The sequence below is a fragment of the Ailuropoda melanoleuca genome, chromosome 9 (genome assembly GCF_002007445.2).
Source record: "Ailuropoda melanoleuca isolate Jingjing chromosome 9, ASM200744v2, whole genome shotgun sequence".
NCBI classification, from domain to species: Eukaryota; Metazoa; Chordata; class Mammalia; order Carnivora; family Ursidae; genus Ailuropoda; species Ailuropoda melanoleuca.
Window position 1 is genome coordinate 93,167,517 of NC_048226.1, and position 22,684 is coordinate 93,190,200.

The 22,684-nt window shown below is 45.1% G+C and overlaps 1 protein-coding gene across 8 annotated transcripts in view; it reads right to left on the bottom strand.

The window, feature by feature from the left end:
• The window catches only part of ASAP1 (ArfGAP with SH3 domain, ankyrin repeat and PH domain 1), a 335,958-nt gene that overhangs the window by 249,178 nt on the left and 64,096 nt on the right, over window positions 1-22,684 (bottom strand). For 6 of the 8 annotated variants that reach the window (XM_019794951.2, XM_011219411.3, XM_019794950.2 and 3 more), the window contains exon 3: window positions 22,399-22,525. In XM_019794951.2, coding sequence (XP_019650510.1) covers window positions 22,399-22,525 — 127 coding nt within the window. Of the gene's footprint in view, window positions 1-22,398; window positions 22,647-22,684 lie in introns of those variants that run through there. The other 2 variants (XM_034668624.1, XM_034668626.1) reach the window with 2 other exon arrangements.

Here is a 22,684-nt window from a genome sequence, read left to right on the forward strand (position 1 = left end):
CTTACTTCTGTTGGCCAAACCGGCCTTCAATAAAGCATCAATAATTAAATAGCACTCAACTAAAATTACTAATGCAATAAATGGAGTGCAACGGGAGAGCTTCCCTCTTACTGCAAGGGGCTTGACAAATGCTCTGTGGGAAGCTTGAAAAACATTACCAGAGATGATGGGTTTTTTTTTTAACAGCCAGTGCAAACACAAAATGAACACCCTATCTGTTCATCAGTTCACAATTTGGCACCAGAGCAAGAAAAGTCCATAATGCTTCTAATAAGAAATCACTAGTCCTTAAAGAACAAACATATAAACAAAACCAGTTATACTCTTCCAGAAAAATCAGCCACATAGAAGCCACCAGCAACTAAACACAAGGCACCAAACTTAACTCATAAGGCCTGCTGCGGGGAAATGACTCAGTGGTCAGAGCATTCCCCACACATGAGAAGGAGCTCCCTGCCCTGGGAGGAGGGCACCACAGTGGTCTGCTCTCCCTCCTGGCTTTCAGTCCTGGGTAACGGAAAGAGAACAAAGCTTGAGGGTCAGGAGAAGTGTTTAAGGTCCAGCTTTATTACTTACACTAAAGCTATCGGAGTCTGCACAGGCCCTAGATTCTACTTATCAGTTAACAATGACAACTACACACAGTGCAGCCAGGATCAGAAAGGAAGGAATAATAAAAGGAAGGAGACAGAAAGAGACAGAGAGAGCCTGAACTGACCCTCAAAAGTGGGAAAGAACTACATTAATGCAAAAATATCCTTCTGTGCCCTTCCTACTTGAATCATCCAGAAACAAGAGCCACTACACACACCTCTCCTTATGTCCCAGCTCTTCTCCTCAGGGTCAAGGTCTCCCCGAGGTGTCCAATCAGGTCAACTTCCTACCATCAATGTGCTAATAAGAAAAAGCTGAATGCTGGATGCAGGCCAACACATTCATTCATTCTGGATCTGTGTTGTGGTCCATTTGTCTGTATGACCCATGCTGCGCTGGGAGACCCTGAGGTAAGGAACTCAGGTGAACAGAAACGAAGACACACATTGCAACGGGCACCCTGCTCAAACTGCTAGGAACTAACCCCAAAACAATGGTATGCCAACCAGACCAGTGCTCGGGGCACACAACACATGTAAATGGAGCGCTAAAATACACTTGTACAGTCACTAGATGGAGAAAAACATATCCTGGTATTCTCCTTGAGAGGTGTTCTAAGTGTAATTGGGAGGAACATACCGATAATTTCTCAGGGTAAAATGATCAGAGCTCCACGGGGCATATCAGATTAACAACATACATCACTGAACTGCCTTTTCCAATAAGGGTGGGCTCACCACCTGCAAGGCCCTTGTTTGGCTGAGTGAAGCATGCAAGTTTGGGGCCAGAGCAGAATTGCCTGGAACAAGAGTGGGAAGGTAGAGTCCCGGTACCAGCAGTCTCTTTCCCTGAGGCCCCAGCTGCTGATAAATATCTTACTCTAAGGGGGCTCCCATGGTCTCAGGCTGACCCCACATGGAGAAATAGGCCACTGAATGACTGATCTATTTATTCAACAAATATATAATGAGCCATACATGGTCTTTAAAAAGGCAGTGAGTGGGGTGCCTGGGTGGTGCAGTCAGTTAAGCAACCAACTCTTGGTTTTGGCTCAGGTAGTGATCTTGGGTTCAGGGGATTAAGGCCTGAGTCAGGCTCTGAGCTCAGCGTGGAGTCTGCTTAAGATTCCCTCTCCCTCTGCCCCTCCCCCCTCATGTGCACTCTCTCTTTTCCTCTCTCAAATAAATAAATCTTAAAAAAAAAAAAGGCAGCAATGAGTAACCAGTGTAAACAAAAAATCAGTAAGACATGGTTATTCTGTAGACTTAATCTAGTTATTGTCTGGACAAAGATGGGCCTGTGAATCAGCAACAAAAAATGGAGGTGCTGGGTGCCTAGGGCACGGGGTTGAGTATCCAAGGCTTCACCAAGAAGGATCATCAGCTGTCGTACACAGAAGGGGCTTTGTAGAGATCCCGAACCATTCTTTCTTCTTATCAGATGGAGGCTGACACTTAGCACTGCTCTATGGTCTACACATCTAATGTGTCAAAAGAAAGAAGAATTTCACACAAGAAAAAGAAAAAAAAAAACAGGGGAAGGGATGATCTCACAGCAAACCACTGAGAGGAAGGAGGAAAAAAAGGGAAGAGGGTCTGGAAGAGCAGTTGGTGCCACTGAAATTCTACCATGCAGACCATGACAGAGTCACACAATGGAAGAATTCTGAAGTTCTATAATGAAAATCATCAGAAAAACTGCAATGTCCAACGTTTCATTTCATGGATGTATCACTGAATTTCTGAAGAAAATCACTAACTCCACAATTGCTAATTTATTTTCATTCTGAAGACAATCTTAGCAAAACAGCTGCCAGAAGGGATCCAACTCCACTACACCCTAGTCCTTTTGTTTTCAAATTCTTTATGTGTTAATTGAAATTACATGTATCACAAAAAAGATACTGTGCCTCAAGGAAGACAAGCTGAATCTTGTCTACTGCATCTACAGAAATAAAAGGACCCCTGGTATAAAGAAAAGAAAACAGGCTTGGTGGTCTATATAGGACACCTAAGTCAGGGTGACTGCCATGCCCAGCGTCCCCCTGCTGGGAGAAACAGCCTCAATGCTCTATACCCCGGGAGGGCACCTGAGACCAGGGCAGACACCTGCTTCATGGGAAGCTCCTTCACTGGCTGGCCGGTGAACCCTGAGATGGCTTGTCCAATAGAGAAATGGTTCTCAAAATTTTGGGTCTTAGGACCCCTTTACATTCTTAAAAAATTAAAAGATCCCAAAGATGTTTGGTACTCTTTTAAAGTAGGTTGTATCTATTGATACTGGCTGTAGTACAAATTAAAACAGAAAATATTCCAAACACAAAAACACACATTTAACTGTCAAAGGTGACACTGTCACACACCATGTGGTCTTTAGAAAATTCTACTATACATTTCTGACAGAATAAAAGTGAAAAAGGCAAATAAATAATGCCTTAGTATTGTTATTGTTTTGACCCCACAGAGTCCCTGAAAAGGCCTCGAGATCACCACAGACCCCAAGACCATACTTGGAGAACCTTTATAATAGGGGCAATGACAAATAGCTCAGCAGTCAAACTCCCTCCAGAACTTGCATCAGCAAATAAGGAAAGGCCTGGCCAGTCAACAGGAAATAATGGCACAGGCCAGTAAAAGGACAAAACGGATTCCAAAATATGTTACAAGATGATCATGTGTTTTCCAAGCTAAATTACATTTTTAAAGTCTGATTTGGCATCTAATTATGACAGCGATCATATTAACTCCAAACGAATGGTGCATGCTGCAAACAGATTATACAAATATCAATGAGGTGGGGCAGTGCCTGGGTGACTCAGTCAGTTCAACATCCAACTCTCATTTCAGCTCAAGTCTTGATCTCAGGGTCATGAGTTCAAGCCCCATGTTGGGCTCCACACTGGGTGTGGAGCCTACTAAAATAAAAAAGATAAAATTAAATAAAAAAGAAATACCAATTGGTATAACTCCTATATTAACTGGAAGTTGGGTTCATTTCCTGTGCCACCAACCACTTGCCCCTGATTCCCTTCAGTGAAAATGCAACATGCCACTTTTTTTTAGAAATAAGTCTCCACCACGTAACAAAAATGAATACAATTCAAAGAGAAACTCTATTATAAATTCTGAGTGCTAATTAAGCAATGCTAGTCCTCCCCACATAATCAAATCCTAACATGTCCATGAAAATTAAGAGAACCCCCCCAAAATGTTATTGCAATGGACTGAAAGTTTGCATCCCACCTTCACCCCGCCCCCCTGCCCCAAATTCATATGTTGAAACTCTACCTCCCACTGTGATGGCGTTAGAAGGTGAGGCCTTTGGGACATAATTATGTCATGAGGATGGAGCCCTCATGAATGGGATTAGTGCCACATAGAAGGGACCTCATAGAAATTCCCTGTCCCTTCCATGTGAGGCTACAACAAAGCCAGAAGAGGGCCCACACCAGAGACCAACCATACTGGCATCCTGACCTTGGACTTCCAGACTCCAGAACGAAGAGAAACAGATATCTGTTGTTTGTAAGCTCCCCAGTCCAAAGTACTTTTAGCAGCTTGAACTAAGACAGAACTAGAGTCCTATCAAGAAATAAAAGCTGGGGGCACCTGGCTGCCTCAGTTGGTACAGCATGTGACTCTTGATCTCGGGAGGTCCTGAGTTCGAGCCCCACATTGGGTGCAGAGATTACTTTAAAAAAAAAGTGGGGGGGGGTGGATAAAAGCTGGGTGTGTATAAAGTTGGTAGGTGGGAAGTTTCCTTCCATCCCATGAAAATTAAAGTCCTAAAGGCTGGCAGAACTTTACCCACAGCTTCTCAAGGAGCTTCTATAACACCTCTTTTCCTGTATTAACTGTTTTTTATAATAACCTTTTATCTTTCCTCTGCTTCCAACCTGAAAACTCCCCTTTCACCAAAACATTCTGTCCTAAGTTAGAACATAAAAGGGCTGGCCAGCCTGGCTAACAGGATCCCCTTGAGCCTATGATCTAATCTACACATAAAAGGATGAGGACAGCTTCCCCATGGGGATAGCCTGAGTTTACAGCTACCATTTACACTGAGCCGTTAGGATGTGCCAATGCAGTGCATATGGTGCCCAGCAGCCAGATCTCGGCCCAGCCTCCCAACCGCCCTTGCAAAACCTACCATGCCCATCTGATAGGCGCAGAGAGGTGAGGTGGCTTGTCCTGGGTCACGTGCTGAGGCAGTGGGGGATCAGGCCATCAAGCAGCTCACGATCTTTCACTTGCATCTGCTCACTCCCCCCTCACAACAGCCCCATGCAATAGGACAGTACACATACTACAGCTAAGAAAGCACACGTTCACAGGTGATGCTGGCAGCAGGTGCCTCGGGCACAGAGACATTAAGCATCTTGCCCAAAACAGCAGTTAGTAAGTGGCAGTGGCACACATGGAATGGTACCTACCTCTTATGGTGGCTGTGAGGTTTAAACAAGCAGATGCAGTTAAGTTAGAAGAGTATGTGACACAGCAAGCACTTAATAAAAATTAGCTGCTCAAATCAAGTACTCTGTACCAAAGGTCCAACAAAGAACAGCCAGCAGGAGCAACAAAGATGTGCGTCCAACAAATAAAGAGGGGGGTTCCTCCTCTAAGAACATTATCCCAATGATTCCCATATGCCTTTTTCCCCACAGCCCCCCAGCAAACATTCTGCACCTCCTCCAGTGACTTTAGTAGGTCATGCCCACCTGTGTGGCACTGTTCCAGCCCGCAGCTCCAACAGACCACAGACCTCCTTGACAATCTCCCCCAGGACAGCTGTTGCTGGGCTCCTACTGCGGGGTGCCTGGTCCAGAACTGGGGCTGCTGGCCTGACAATCAAACTCTCAGGGTAGGGGCAGGGGACAAAAGAGCCAAGTACTAAGGAGCACTAATTTCCCCATCTGAGGACAGAGTGGGAAATGAAGATCAAGGAGTTCGAGGTAAGCTTAACAAACACAGACAGAGTATCTTTTCATCAGGGAGGCTTTTAAAGGAAAAATATGGTCTTTGTCAAGGCAAAAGCCAGAAGCACTCGACTCACCTCACCAGGAGCCATTATTTAACCAGCACTCACGCTCTGTGAGCTTTTAAGCAAGTTACTTTCTCTGAGCTACTGTTTCTTCACTGGTACCTCACAAAGGAAAATAACACACACAGAAATTCTTTGTAAACTGTAAGGTGCTGTACACACAGAAGATCTGGGCATCTGTTCAGCTGTTAAAGGACTGTGCTGTGGAAAAGATGTGGACAGACAATTTAGGTCTCTGTCGAGAGCAAGTTTTTAGAGCCAGCAAATTTACACGTGATCTTGAGTAGAGCAAGGGGGCCAGAGGAGACATAACTACCAAAAATGGGAAGTGGGGAGGAGGGAGGAGCAGACCTGGGAAGCGGGGCTACCACAAGGTCCGCGTGGGGCAATCCTCTCCCACTGGTAAACGGCGTTGTAGCTGACTGATGTCTAGAATTTTAAAAATTGTTTTTCCTTCCTGACAAAACCTTCTCAGGGTCCAAACACGAAACAAAATCAATTGCTTAAAACAAAATGCAACACGATAATCAGTAAGTGTTTAAATCAATAAAAGCACTAATTTAAAGAGACCTATCTGGTTCTGTGCCCTGAAGTGGGGAGTGGCTGACAAGAAATCTTAATGATTGGAAAAATGAGGTGGCTGACTACCATGATTTCTAAGGCTACTACTTCTGGCTCTAAAATGCCCACATTACAACGATTCCCCTGAACTCCTACAAGTCTTGAAATTCCTCCCAGCTCCCCTCCTGGGCAGTCCTACAGATAATAATTCTCCCAGACTCTCCTTATCCTCAATTCTTCCACATACAGTCAGGTTCACCTTGCCCTAAAATCTTCAAGGTCCGCATGTGCGTGTGGGTGTGCATTCATTCAAACGGGGCTCATTCTATTGACCTCGGCTTTGGAAACTCACAAACGGATACAACAAAGTCCTGTCCTCATCAGTAATTCCACAGGCTTGGAACCAGCATCTCAACGTAGTGGACTCTACATGAAGAAAGCGGGAGATGGGAGTGACCCCAAACAATGGACTATTTTCCAATCATCACGTAGTCGTGAGAAAAAAATGGGTGGCTGCAAGGCAAAGGGGGAACTTTCCAGGAAATGAAAAGCCACCCCGTCTTCCCTGAGAGGCAGAAGACAAACTAACTTAGCAACTTAGCCTACAAGAGTCAGGCGAGGTTAGGCCCTCAGGAAGAGAACACGACTGCTTCAGAAATAAACACAAATTAACTCACTCTGGGTAACAATTTATGCTGGGTATGGAGCAAATCTCTCTCTTCCTTCATACTATAATGTTTCCAGGAAAAAGGGCACAAGCAAAAATTAAATATCTGATAACTGATATTTTTGGTATTCATACTCTTGTACTCAATGCATAAAATGTACACATATTTTTTAAAAATGAATTAAAATGTTTCCAATTCCAGACCTACTTTCCTTAGAATAGGCTGTGGGTCCAACAGGACTGGTTTGAAAATTAGCTCTCCCACATACCACAGGTGCAGTCGGGGCATTCACGAATCTTATCTAGGCTCCAAAGAGAAGCTTAATAAATTGTGGCTACTATAATATTACAATGTCTCCTGAAAGCTTAACATGGCCCAAACACCACAATGAATGCTGAAATTTTCCAGAAGGCTTTATGTGAAATACTAAGTTTGGTTATTTTGGAAGGGGGCTGTTCCAGAGTGGGGTTTTTTTGCTTTGGGTTTTTTTTAAAAAACCAGTATTTAGTATGATTTAGTAATGCCACATGGCTGTGGGGGGTGCTAACAGATTAAGCTAAGTCACTAAGTCAAGTGATCTAGTGACACGATGTGTTAACGCCAGGAAGTGAAATCGATACTAAGCTCTCAACTGACAGCTCCAGAGGAAAGCACGCCCACCACCCACAGCATGCCTGGCTAGGCTCACGGCACCAAGAAGGCCACGCTGCTCCCCAAAATGGATATATGATTCAAGTGTCACAATGTCAGGCTCCCGTCCATTACTCATGCTTGCGAGAGGAAGCATGGGTGAAGTGCCTACAGCGTCTAGCACCAGAAGCGGACTTGACCAAGCAGCAGTGTGAGATCCTAGGTAAGAAGTGTGAGCAGAGCAGTCGAGAACTTGGCACCTCTCCGAGTCTCTGTTTCCACCATCTGTAGAACAGGAACCTGAGAACCCACCTCCTAAGGCTGAGGCAAATATTAAATTATGCCGTGTCTTTCACTTGACACTGCTTCTAATGGTTCACTGGACTGACATATGGGGAGAGATAGCCAGCGACACCGTCAGCTGTGAGGGGATGCCCATGCTCAACACCGAGAACTACCTCCCAGGAGCCCCCGCCCCCAATGCCTGGAAGCCCACCATGCTGCTGGGTCAGGGCGTCATGCGCTGTGAGAAGCACGGAAAGCTCTGGGAGGGGAGAGCTGCTATCCTGCCTTATCACATTAATGTCTTTAGGTGAATCATCAGGGACGTTTTCTTCCAGGGGAATTACCTAAAAGCAGACTTTGGTAAGGAAGATACAGGTCCTCAGGCAGGGCAATCACGATGGGGTGGGACCCTAAGAGGAAGTAAGAAGTCTTAAAGGGCCGGGGGGATGAAGAAGGGTACCAAATGGGCAGGGATGGTACCAATCATGCAAAGACCCTGGGCCTCAGAAACACAAACTCCAGCTTCCCCCACTGAATGTAAAACCAGGTCAAGTCACTCTCTCTAGGCTCAATTTTCTCACCTGAAAAAGTGAAGTTAGTACTGTTTACTTTCCCGATGCTCTGAGGATTTTATAAGATATCACATGTAAAGTACTTAACAGGGAACCCAGCACATTCTATCAGAGTAGACCCTGACTTAAAGAAGTCCACTCTATGCTGAAATCCCTCTGAGAAAAATAATCTAGAAAGCCGCTTCTTGGACTTGCCAGGGAAGCAGAGACCTGACACATTCTGAGGCAATTTCAGACTTAAGAACAGGCCTCTCTGAAACGTCTGGAACTGAAAAAACACCACCCCAGAAAAACAGTCACGACTGAGTTTCCAGGTTTGCCCAGGAAAACCTCCTTACAAACCTACAATGCAACAAAGTCACACGACAAAGTCATGGGGCTCCCTAGCCAAGGGCCATCTCAAGGAGAAACGTGAAATACAACCCGGCTTCTAAAAATTTCTGTGCCAACTCTCAGAAAAGACAAGTTGAAGTGCTTCTGGCACCTTCTGCTCCAGAGCCTCCTTCCCCCAGGCTGCCCCCAAAGCCCTAACCCCAAAGCCCCCGCAGGCTCACCTCACCTCTGGAGGAGCACCCTCCCCCTCCCTACTTCTCAGCCAACCATTAGGGAGAAAACAATCCAGCTAACTCACACCCAGGTATGAAGGCTGTGGCAGTACTTGGGTCTGCAAAAGATACTTACTAACCCAAAAAAGTCTCTCAGCTGGAGAAACGGTCCCCGGACTTAATAAAGGGAAGAAAAACTGTGGAAGCAGCCAGGGAGCAAGGAGAGGAGCTCTCTGTGGCTAGGTAACAGCCTGGTCACGAGCCGGATTCCATGTCTGGTCCTCTACTCATGCCCCTTTCCACAGTGAATGCTATTTCTGTATTTCTGAACCCACAAACTTATTTCCCTGGTTAGCAGGAATCTCGGCAGAGGGGCCATACAGGGCCAAGAAGTCACTGCGAAGGAGCTGGTGGGCCAGTAAGGCGGAGCTGCCCACTTCCCCACGACACCGAGAGGACAATGGCTCTCAGCTGTCCACTCCGCTAAGCAGACAGCTTGAGAACACCCACACTTGCTATTTCTCTTCACTCAACTCACATGACCAATGACATTGGCACACGACACACACATGAGGGCAACAGCACACCCAAGGCCCACTGTTTTCCTTCAGAGAAACTTTCAGGTCAAGGCCTCACTCAAAGCTGTCTGTGTGCGGAGAAAAGCTATTTCACAGACTGCACGGGGCTAGGAGTGTAACATGACACAGACCACCTTCCTGGGGGGTTGTGGCAACACGACAAGTGTTTCAGAAATTTATGAAAAGACCTGGCTTTTGACCTGGTAATTCTACTTCTAGGAGTCTATCAACACCTGTGCAGATAATGACAGATACAAATATCCACTGCTTTCTCTTCAACAGTGGGTCCTCCTTTGGGGCAACTGCTGAGACAACTGTTTAAAACACACAAACTCCTCAGTGGGGGAGACTTGAGGGAAGGAGGGAAATTACCATTAGTACAAAATGACATGGCTTATAAAATGTTACTGAAGACTTTTTAATGATATGGGGAAATGCTCATGGTGCGTTAAATGAAAATAAGCAGGATACAGTGATCTGGAAGAAACAGCTAAAGTGATGGAAGTGGCTATCTCTAGTTGGTGGCATTATGGCCTTTTACATTTTCTTTTTTATGCTTTTCCCTAGTTTTCTACAAAGGGAATGCATTCCTTTTGTTCTTTACTATGAAAAAGCCATGAGGAAGGAACAAAAGTATGTCAAGAATAGATTGCAGCAAGCACATGCTAAATGACACCAGAGACATGCAATCACCATTATCAAACTCTGGGAAACTCTACAGGACAAACCACCCAGTTCTTCAGCAAAACACTGCAAGAGGGGAAAAGGAAAGGGTACCCAGAGAAGAAAAGAAATGTTAAATATCTACCAGCCAATTTCATATGGATTTCATTTGGATCCTGATTTGACCAAACCATTTAAAGGGGGAGAAAATCACTTTGAATGCTGAATATGTAATGAGCTTGAGGAAATGATTTTTTCTGCAGATGTAATAATGGTAACGTGGTTCTTCCCTGCTCCTCCCCAAGTCCTTATCTTTTAGGATATGTAGGAATGAAATAAAACAGTATCTAGGATTGATTTTAAAAATCGGGGGTGAAGATAAACATGAAAACCAAGAGCAGATCACAGTGAAGCTGGGTGACAGCTATGTGGAGATTCACACCAGCCTCTCTGCTTTTGCATAGGTGTAAAAGTTAAAAAACCAACAAACTAAAATAGAAACAAAGCAAAAATCCACTTGACGGACTGAGCTACTAAGGAAAAAAAAAAAAAGGACTATAAAAGATATATGTGTGTGTGCACCCAGAGGGGAATCTAATAATGCAAATAGTAAAATCTATGTTGTTTTCTTTTTTATTCAAAAGGTATTCTTTCAGTTAAAAATTACTTGACAAAACATCTCCCACCAGGTATGCCTGTCTCTTTCAGAAACAGGAGGCGGGTAACAGAGCTCAGCCTCAGCATGCTTTTTCAGTCCTGTGACCAATGACAAATCATTTTACCTTTCTGAGCCCCTGTTTTCTCGTCTCACAAATGAGGAAAAGGTGCCTCTGTTGCCTAACAGTGTTGTGTGCATGAAATGAGACAACACATAAGAAAGTACTTGGAAAACGGTTAACAGAGTACAAAAATGCTGGAGAGTACATGCAGAGAACAACTGCTCATTAAATCATATGATTCACTACTTGCCACTCAAGAAAAATCAGAGAGGTCAACTCTTTCTGAAAATACCAATTCACTCATTAATCCCTCTGATACCACATCAGGAATTGGCTGCCCCTGATGAGGGATGTAAATTATCTAAATTTAAATGCCTCCCACTCAAAGGAAACAAGTAAGGGGAAAATACTTTCCTTTTCCACTGGCAAAAGCGTGTCTTGTTTATGTGTGTATATGTGTGTTTGTTTCCACTAAGATAGGAAATGCCAACCTGACTCGCTGCCATTCCCCTGCACTTTGCTGCTAACTCACCACAAAGTGAGGCTGCATGGCTGAGGGAAGGTGTGGGCTATGGAGCCCTACACACTTAGGTCTGATTCCTGGCTCCATCATGCACTAGCTGGGCAATGTGAAGGTGAGAAATAACACAGGTAAAGAACCCAGTACAGAGCTGGGAACTCAAAAAGCGAGAGCAATCACTGTTACTGAACTCACTGACCCCACGAAAACCTGCAGGTGGCAGACACCAAAAGGACAGACCATGAATCTGGCTCAGCATCCAGGTCTGCCATCAATCTGTGGCACAACCTTCAGGAAACTTGGTAATGGAGGGTTTTTCCAATTGCTCTATGCAATCAGTAGCCACTTAAGTACAGAGGTCGATAGCAATATTTGGAAAACCTTTATCAGATCTGCCTCAGCAATTATAAATCAAATAGCTTTACTATAATCTTATTTTTGTCAAATTTCTGAGTGCCAACTAGGTAAAGAAAGAGAGGGGGATCCCTGGCCCCAAGATATCTACAATCTACTAAAAGTGAAGACATGTATGAAAGTAAGTACATAATTTAGTTCATTAGCCAATCAACGACAAAACTGTCCTAAAATCAGAGGGAAATATGCTATTTCCATGGCCATCCAGTTGGTATTCTACCCTGTCAGGAAGTTCTTATTCAACTAACCTCAATATCTCAAGCTTCAGCTGAAGCCTATTTCCTGACTGTTCTATTTCATTAGCATTCCCTTCATGATACAAAGCATTTTTTCTTGAGAACAAGTTGGAGGTAGAAAGAGCTTAGATTGGGCTGAATCCTTTCTAAGCCTAGCTTGTCATCTGTAAAATGGGGAAACAGGACCCATCCCCGAGGACCTGCTGGAAGGACTGAGGGAGATGATGTATGTAGGACATCCCTCAGAGCACCAGGCACAGGGTAGGTGTTTCATTGTAGTGTTCGCAGATTCTGAATTTGTTCAAACTCTTACACACAAAACGCGGACACCTTGGGACAGTGATGGCATTATTTGACTTGGCACCATCTAATTTACTGGGACGCAGTGCATTCACTTGCATTGCTATGAGAAATATTACCAGTATGAAAGCAGCAGCAGCTGCTGGGCCAGCAGTGAACGCTCATTTTGATTTGCACTTTGCGGAAATAAGGAGTACCTAATTTTATGTAAGTGCTATTAACATGAATAAACATTACAAAGAAAAGGAAATGGACTTCATAAAAAATGATTAATGAAACATAGAGGAAGACTCCCAAGTTTCAAAACAATGAAGATGCTTGAATTTTATTGTGTGTGTAACTGGTCAGTGAAGAAGCCACTTAATGGAAGGAAAGCTGTCAGCCCTGGTCAGACCTGTACGCAGTTCTGTTATTTAACACTGGAGCAGGCCCATCAAACCAGAAAGTACCGAAACAGAGCTTGGCTGCTCTGCAGTCTTCCATCCATCCTGGGTATCTATGGAGGATTATTTTTTGAGCACCATGTCATCACCGTGGATTTAAATGGCAATGGGGTGTTTTTTCTCTACCCACACCCTGTGTGGAATGTTGGTCTTTCTGGACCACATCAGGAGAGCTACAACTAGGCAGCACAGTGCTCTGACCACAGCCCTTCAAAATGTCCCAAATGAATACACTGCAGAAGGGTCAAGGGGAGGTGAGGTTTGCAGAGGGGAGGGCAGAAAAGTAAACATCTTCCCGGTTTTGCTGGGATGCCAGGCATGTAGCTGCCTTACCTTCCCCACTGGTTCTCTTGATAACCCTGTGAGGTGCTGTGGTCTCCATTTTGTTCTCACGCTAACGAAGGACGAAGACAGCGGGGCTAGAAGATCTGGATCCTAGTCCCAGCTTTGCTGTGTGATCTGGGTGTACAAAGAGGGAGCTTCCCTACCCTCTTAACCCTGCTCAGAGGATTGCTATCACTCCCAGTCCTTGACAAAGGTGAGGGCTTAGACCTATCCATCAGGTAACCCCAGAAACCTAGCCAAAGCTGACTGGACTAGAGGTGGTATCCTGACCCAAGCTGGACCAGTCCAATCCTTCTAGATATGTGAATCAGCCATAGAGACTCAGCTGGTGTGGGGGGCACTGGAGCAAGGGGGCAGGTAGGGCCTGGCTTGCCATCCTCTGCCATCTGCCCAGAAGAGAATCTCCACATTTCCTACCATTCTTGCTCCTTGTGTGCCAGGCAACAGCCCCAGGAGTCCTTACAAGTCCTCATTGTGCTTGAACTAGCCATACTGTTTTGTGGAGGGGAGGTGGAATCTGTTACTTACAACAGAAGAACCTAATTTCATCATCCCTAGAAAAGAGGAGTTGAACCAGATGGTCTCTAAAGGCCTTTTCCAGCCCTGTCAAATTTATTTTATTATACAGTCATCAGGTCAGGTGCTAAGCTGGGCACTGGGGACATGGCCCTCCTTGCTCTTGCCCTTGAGCATAATGCTACAGAAATACAAGGTATCCAAGCTGTATTAATAATAAAAGGGCTTGGGAGAGCTTCTGTTCTCCATCCAAAGCACATGTGGCGGTGAAAGGGATGATCCAGCTTGACTTAGCAGTTGGTACCAAAATGCAGTCGTGGGTGCCTGAGGTTCTGGTTTCGTTTTTCTGGCTTCTGGGCGGCTGAATCGGGTGCTGTCTTATCAAAGGGACATATATTCCAGTTCTCTGGGGAAAATTACACCACAGTCTCAGCATTAAAATTCAGTTCTTACATAAGAGACCACCAACAGCAGCACGATACAGGGCTGCTCAAAATGGGCTCTGGGCTGGAAGAACCTGTGAATTCTCAGATTCTGTTAAGACCAAGTGGGGTCAAGTGCCTCCAGATCTGACCGAACTCCTGCCTCACAAAACTCATCTTACTGACACTGAAAAGCAAGGAGACACAGAGAAATGTAAATCCAAGGATAAGTCCTTTTCACTTTAAGGCGCCTGCCTCCAAACCAAAATAGAATTCCTTGTGGTCTCAGAGCTTCAAGCTGTAATCAGCAAAGCATACAACATAGCTGCCACGCTCTGTCCCAGTCAGAGCCAAGGCACAAATGCTTCCTTCCCCCAGCACCTCCCCACCAATGACCAGAATCAGATACCTGCATTTATTATGTAACAGAGAAAGTGGCTCCTTACCCCAAAGCCTCAGCGAAAATCAAATGGGGCAGCACTGTCCTGGCTTTGATGCACCAATGGAGGGAAGATGGGGGGAGGGAGGAAACAGAAAAGAATCGGCAAGGCCAAAGGAAGCACAGACGGCGAGGCTGTGCCCGTAGAGCCCATCAGGCTGGTCTGGGTCAGCGGAGGCTGCACTGGTCAGTGGTTCCCTGACTTCAGAGTAGCACCCACCAACAGCTGAGTACAGAGTAAAATTGAGCTGTCGGTCTGCTTCAGATGAAGCTGGCTTTGACCATGGTGCAAGTGTTAGTGTTGCCCTAGTCCTCCCTCCAGTCCCATCTGCACTTCCACCATCCGGTTCCTCCAAGGCACACAGCTGGCTCTGTCATCTGACCTCTTTATCACCCACCATCCTGAAATGAGTCGACCAAATCTTGTCCTCTCAACTACACATTCAAGGGTTTAATCCAATAATAATGAACAGCAGCAACATGAAGATAAGAAGAATAATTATTTCTAGAGCACTTACCATGGCAGGCACTATCCTAAGAGGGAGGTACGATCCCCATGAGGGAAGTGAGGCATAGTAAGGTTCAGTAACTTGTCTGACACAGACTCCAAGATAATAGGGCTGCAATTAACCCAGGTAAAGGAACCCAAGTGTTGACACTGGTTCACAGTGGAGAGAACTCTGCCCATCTCCCTATCAAGGAATGCCTCTCACCTCCTTCCTCCCCACCCCATAAAAGGAAGGCTGACTAATCTGACTGGTCAGACCTTGACATTCATCAGGCCACATTTTACCAGTAATGAAGTTATGTGATGAGTGCCTCACATGTACTATCTCCTTTAACACTCAAATCAATGCCATTTTTTTAATCAAATGAGGAAACTGAGGCTCAGATGCAAAGTGGTCTCTAGCCCATCACTTACTCATGTTTAACTACTACATGTGGGAATGGCTGAGGCCAATGTCTGACTCTAGCCCCCAAATGACTAGGTTACATAAATGGAAACCACCTCTCTTGAGGCTCCCTTGACTCACAGACATAAAGGCAAAAGTCTGGGTAGTGTTTGGACATCCAGGACCACAACGCTTCTGATGAAAGCCTCTTAACTTAGCATCAGGAAAGGCTGCTGTGGCCTCACAGCATATGTTGTGAGACCAAAATTTACACCAGCAGACTGGCTAGCAAGACCAGGTTCCTTAATTCAGGTTTACTCTCCACTCCTCTAACCTGGAAGCAAGTTTTAGAGAGAAACCCACCACCATGTACAAACAGCCTCTACAGCCCTTTTAGAGAGCACAGTACAAAGAGCCTGGGCTTGAAGCTGAGAGACCTGAATTCAAATCTTTGCCCCATTTCCTTCCCACCTTAGGCTTCAGTCTCCACAACAGGACAAAAACTAGGTCTATGTGGGTCCTCATCCCTCCGGAGCTTTCTCCCATGGGGATACAAAACTCGAAGTTTCTTCTAGCAAACCAATCACAGGACTGAGATCATATCTGGCTTCCCAACTGCAGGAATCTCTAACAGGCAATCCAAGCATCTGATCAGCAGAAGATCATCAGTGCTACACCACTGAGCTGATATATTTCAACCAAAACCAAAATGAGTTGGCATGAGAGGTATGCTGAACCACCTTATTAAGGTGTCTATTAATTTTTCCGAAATACTGCAAGTGATGATTAGACTCCCATCGCCACTTTCATGGGACCCTCAGAGATCAGGCTCCTAGGCTGGGAAGCACCAGACTAGACTTTCTCCAAGCTCCATTAGACTCTGATGTCTAGTGATTCCCTGCATCCAGCACAAAGGCAGGGCTATGGACGACCAGGAAGCCAGAGGCAGACAGCCAGAGTCCTGCAGCAACCCCAACCAATAGCACTGGTTCTTTGGCCAGGACCGTGGGCAGCTTGCAGGCAAAGACAGGCTGGTCAACAGTCCCAGACTAAGTATGCCAGGGGAGAGCTGGAAGCCACTGGGCCTTTTCCACTTCTGCTGAGCCCAGGCAGGACTGTTGGCAGCACCGTCTCTAACTACAAACAGCAGAGATTTCAAGAGCAATCCAACAAGAAGTCTTTGAAGAACACGAAAAGGAGCGGTCTTTGTCTTTCCCTTTTTCTTCTCTACCCCAAACTCTTTATCTCTGGCACTAGAAATCAAGTAGGGGTAAGAAAAATCAGTAGATGTCATTTTTATGGGCCCTGAAAGACAAAAAACAAAACAAAAAACTAGCAGACAGGAAGCACAAAAGACAGTGAAATACAGAAGAAACAAAAGGATTTTAGATCTAGAGATTTTGTGTTACCTTGGTCGAGTAATTTCCCTCTCTGAGACTTAATTTATGCACATTAAAAGAATGATAAGGAAGCTACTACAACGCCGTTTTATTAGATAGTACACACCAAAAATGTTTTTTGAACCCTAAAGATGTATATAAAAGGCAAACAGCATTAGCTTGGAATACCTGGCTAACAGTTTGAGCCCTGTTCTAGAAAAAGCATGAGTTCTGGTACATAAAGGAAGTTTCCTTCTCTCATCGCTTCTGCAGGCAAATAAATTTATTCTTCATTCACTGATCTTTGCTGCTTATGTCCAGAGAAAACTCACCCTCAGTACCACCAAAATGGATCAAAGGTGGGACCACAGCGCCCAAACTCTGTGTAAGATAGCAGCATCAAGGGAAGACTTATTCATGTTTTGTTGTTTTATCTTCAAGAGGTTAGGGACAAAGAAAGCATATTATTTTGACCCCAAACAATGCATAAGACTAACCCTGATTTTATCTAAACTCCGCCTGAAATTTACTTTTATTTAAGACCATAACCAACTTGAGCAGCTGCTACGTAAACTAGCACTTGATGCTTGGTTTACTGACTCTCAAAACTGAAGAGAAGTAATGCAACTGCATTCTAGAACACTTGCAGATGATGAATGAGCTCAGACTTCAACAGAGGCCCTATGTGTGAGATTCCACAGATAACACTGGAGAACCTAAAACCATTTACCAAAGACTAATGACTTCTTGTCATCAGCATAGAAGATGATGTCCAAATGAACGGGAGTAAAAATTAAAGCTTCCTTGGAGGGTGAAGAAACACATACAGAAGAAGTCTGACTAGCACACAGGGATGTTATAGAAATGGGATTCATGCCCAAATCTACTACTTACTATGTGTGTGTGCTTGGGCAAAAGATTCAACTGTGAGAAGATGGGTCAAACATAATAATAGGGCACACGTAAGCATTAAGTAATAGTATGTATAGGGCCTGCACATAGTAGGAACACTAATAACTGGTAACTACAGTTACTGTGAAAGAGGCCTGGATAATGGATCTGCATTCCATACCTTCATCCATTTCTTCATTCTTCAAATATTTCTATGGCCTCAGGAAGGACTAAGCACATCATGTGTATATGTTAAAACAAGTGAACTTTTTTTTTTTGAAGATTTTTTATTTATTTGACAGAGATAGAGACAGCCAGCTAGAGAGGGAACACAAGCAGGGGGAGGGGGAGAGGAAGAAGCAGGCTCATAGCAGAAGAGCCTTGATGTGGGGCTCAATCCCACAACACCGGGATCACGCCCTGAGCCGAAGGCAGACGCTCAACCGCTGTGCCACCCAGGCGCCCCAAAACAAGTGAACTTCTAATGCAAGACCCACACTTGATTGTCAGTTCCCTTGAGAAAACCTTGAGACGGTGCATTTCTTAATGGCAGGGTTGATCATCTTAGTATCCTCAGGGCCTAACACACTGTTGGGCACTAGACAATTTGTATACTGACTGGATGATAAGTTGAGTGATTCACTTTGCATTACTGGGGTGAATGTCCTAATATCATTTCCCCACCTGCGAACTGCCCCTTTCTTCCCTGTTAAAAATGACAGCCCTACTTACCTCTTTCTCAAATACCATTACTTCCTCCATAACACAATCTAGACAACTGCAATACCCTAGCAGGTGCTCCCCAAAAATGCTTTCGGTGAATGCTATTCCTAGATTATGCCCAAATAAGTTCCCACACCTAAATCTGAAAAACCATATCCCAAGTCTTTGAAAGCACAGGGGGGGAAAAAAAGAAATGTAGTCAAGTATTACTATTAAGAACTCCCTGGAATGTGAACACGAAGAAAAACTAAGCCACTTAGAAACTTAGGCACCTCTGTTTCATGAGATCAAAATTAGAAGGTACAATGAAAAGCGAAGCCTCTTATATTCTCTACAAAGCCACTGAAATATGTCCTTGTAGACATTTAGAACATCTGTTTTATGTCTTAATTGTTTAAGGATTTCCTAATTCCACTGACTTACTAGCTATGTGACCTTGGGGACAAATCACTTCATCTCTCTAGGCCTCAATTTTCTTCTCTGTAAAATGGAGATAACAACTGTCCCTCCTCCATAAAGCTCACACGAGACTTAAATGTGATCATGTGTGCCGTGTGCCTCCAACAGGCCTGGCACTGAGCAGTCATTCAATAAATGGCCAGGATATGCCTCCTCCATCATCACAAAAGATAGAGGGCTGGCCCAATATTAAATAACCAAGCAGACGTTATTTATCACACCAACTCTCCCTTTCACCAAGCACTAAGTATTGACCAGTCTAAGCCTTTAAGTGGAAAGTCTCTCCTATTATCTCCCCGCACCATGGTCCTGGAATGCCTGCTTCCCCTCCTTTTCTCAGCAAAACTCTGTCTTCACCCAGTCTCCTAGTCATTTACTCATAATTTCCAAATGGTCACGAGTAAAATGGCACACATCAGTGTGCTCTGCTGAATAAGCAAAACACTGCCTTTTTGCCTGGAAAACACTCAGACATCAGGATGAAACCCAGGCAGCTAATCCATTCCTGCCTCCCAAAGGCAGCCACTCACTGTGTGCCAGCCTAGCTGTAACTCCCACGGTTCTGTGGGACCCTCTGGCCCCAAAGGTGAACCCCAGAAGCAAACTCTTTGCCTCTTGATACTATACATTTCTGACCCATTTCCTACAGTGCTCCTCACAGAGAGATTTAAAATAAAAGCACCAACACACGCAAAGCAGTCTTTGCCAACGGGGCATACCAAAAGAGGGAGTGTGGGTTAATTTAGGGTTCCAAGCTTGGAGAGCTACAGTTTTTTAGTTGAGACTTCTATAGGTTGATTAGGAACCCAAAGAGAGGGGGGAAAAAAAAAAAAAAAGCTTGTAAATAAACAGGAAGGCATTTAATAACTGGAACTAGAAAACAAATTTTTAAAAAGAATTCCAAACTGCCCAAATGAATTCCTATTCCTGAGTTTCCACATCACCGAAAAAGTACCCAAAAACCCTATTCCTAAGAATAACCACAAAGTAACACAAACAGCATTCTTAAAGTTTCCAAGTATCTCACTTGTGAAGCATATGCCAACAAGATTTTGTGGTTTGCCCCAAAACTTCTTCTTACATTTTGAGGGTAATAACCTTAAACCCCATATTTTTTTAAGAACTGAATTCTGATCCACTTAAGATATTTATAACCATGCGTCCCTTCCATATATGCAAACTTAGGGGAAAAAATAAAAATGCAACTTGGTGGTTACGTATCAATAAGAAGCTAACAGGTATATTTCAGATTTATGCAAAAGGCCGTCATTCATGAGTCCAACTTCATGGCCTATGATTCAAGAATTAAAAATGCAGATTAGGGCAATGACTCCTTGACCAGTACTATCCTGAAGTTCAGAGAAACAATTACAAAATTATTGTGTCATTCTGACTGAAACATTTACTGTAATGTTTTTGAGAGTGTATTATCAACATACTCTAAATGACACTTTTGAACTTCTAGCCTGATTCTGATTCCTCCTCAAATTCATAGGTGACCACATTTGTATGATTGGATCTATTTTTCAACCTAACCCTGCAGAATAGTATTCCTTACTAAAAAAAAAATGTATCTGTTGCATTCAGGTTTAAATTTAGTTACTTCAAACTAAGATTAAGAGCAGCTGCACATAATTAACATTAACCCTATCCTCTCCTGTTGCTGCAAAATACGGGCATATACCCCTACAAACAGCATTATCAGCTACTTACCCTTATCACACCCCACACAAACAGAATACAGTAACACTATCTAAATGGGCCGAAAGAGAAAGTTAAAATAACTGACAGCTCTATTAGCAGGCACTGAAGAACTTATCTAGAAGGAAAATAACCACTCAGTCTAATCAATGTCACATCCTTCAGGAGACATCCACAATTAGTACACAAAAAGGATGCAAAATGCTCCTATATCAGCATGTTCCAATTTATCACTATTAAGTGAAGGACAGACCCATCATGAGGCTGAATGCCTGGCAACTCCGAGTATTCCCAGACACTGAATGTCAGGCTAATGCAACAGAATGGCAGGTCACAAAGACACCCCTTCCCCCCAAAAATCCATTTACCTCTGGCTTTCAACAAACATAGCTGGTATTTCTTCAAATGAATTTCAAAATTCAGTTCAATAACCCAACATTAACTTCATAGAGAACTCTAGAAACATCCTCAATTGGCATAAAATGTTGACTAATTCACTGCACCAGATGGGCAAGATAGGACCCAGCACGAAAAGAAATTTCTCCCCTCCTAAAATTTAGGACCTTGGGCTTCGGACTACCAATTCTGCATGTAACCTGGCCTGAAGAGTGAGTAGCAAAGCTTGTACCAAGAGCAGTTTCCCACAGAAGCCCAAGTTTCTCAATATTACAGAGAGCTGGCTGTGGTGAGCTGATATCAGAAAGAGCTCCCCAAACCTCAAATAAACCAACCACAGGATAATCCACCCCAGGAAAATGATCTGCCTTCCTAAGTTCCCCGAATGCTGTCTTTTTCAGTTGAAATAGGCTTGGCTTGTTCGGAGGGGAGTGGTGCTTTATGGCACTTACAGATGGTGCAGAGTTCCAAGGCAAATGTCCTATTTTTATTGAGGTTCAGAGGCTTTTGCAGCTCTTGGGCTTGTGGGTTCCTCCTTACCTACCCACCCTGCCCTATCACTAAATTCACTTAAGTTGTAAAGGAAATCGCTCTGCCCTTGGCCCTGCCCAGGACACCCACAATGCTTCTCTGAAGGGTCTAGATAAGGGGAGCTGTTCTTCTGCAGTCTCAGGCCCCCCTTTTTCCCGTTCTGCCCAGCTCTTCCCGGCAGCCTCAGGTCTCCCTTCACAGCTTATGAGTGCTCTGCAGGCAAGTCCTGCTGGCGCAGCAGCCTGGGCAGAACCAAACCCTCCGGTGCAGGAAGCCGGGTGGGGACCTATCTGCACATATCTCTCTTTCCACCCAGGGTTTAGGCACTGGGGACTGGATGGCGAAGAATCCTGGGGTAGAAGCAATCCCAGCCTAAGTTTACTCTCATCCCTTTGGGGTTTTATTCGCCGGCCATTGCCTATGCAGCTAAGCCTGCCTGGCACAGCCTGGCTACGGAGAGGGGCATTCACTGACCATCTCCCAGTCCCTTGCTGGTGACCTTGGCCACGTTGCTTCGTCTCCCTCTGCCCTCTGGGGCCTGACACCACGTACTTCGCGGGTTATTACAGGGTCAGAAGGATGTGGAAAGAGCCTAGAAGACTGTATTGCACCCACGAAGGGTCCAAGATAGGGAGAGGACTTCCCTCTTCTTTTTCCTAATGGTGTCAGGAGCTCGCTCAATATTCCAGCCCCCGGGGAGTTAATGCCCTGGCAAATGGGGCAAGGGGCTGCACATCTTAAGTCCCCTCTTCACCTGGCTGGGGGGGGGGGGTTGTCCCGGAGGGGGTGTGGCTGCCCCAGCCCCCGACATCCCTTTTCTCCCCGCTCAGAAATGCAGACAATTCAACTGCGAGGCAACGGCTGCCAGCGGGGGCATTGAGGCGTCCCGGCGGACGGGCCGGGGTCCCCGGTGGGGCGCACCGGCCCCGACCTACCTCCTCCAGCAGCGTGACGGTGTTCCTGCAGTTGTGCAGCCGCGTGGTGAAGCTGGACGTGGTGGGCGAGTTGTAGTCCTCGGTGGTCTCGGTGATGAACTCGGAGACGGAGATCTGGTCCGGCATCCTGCCGGGGGGACGAGACACAAGCGGGGGCGGGGAGTGAGTCACGGCGCAGGCTCCCGGGGCCGCGGGCCGCCCGGCGGCTCATGAACGCCCCGCGCAGCCTGCCACCCGGCGCGGCCTGGCGGGCTAAAAAAAAAAAAAAAAAAAAAAAAAAAAAAAA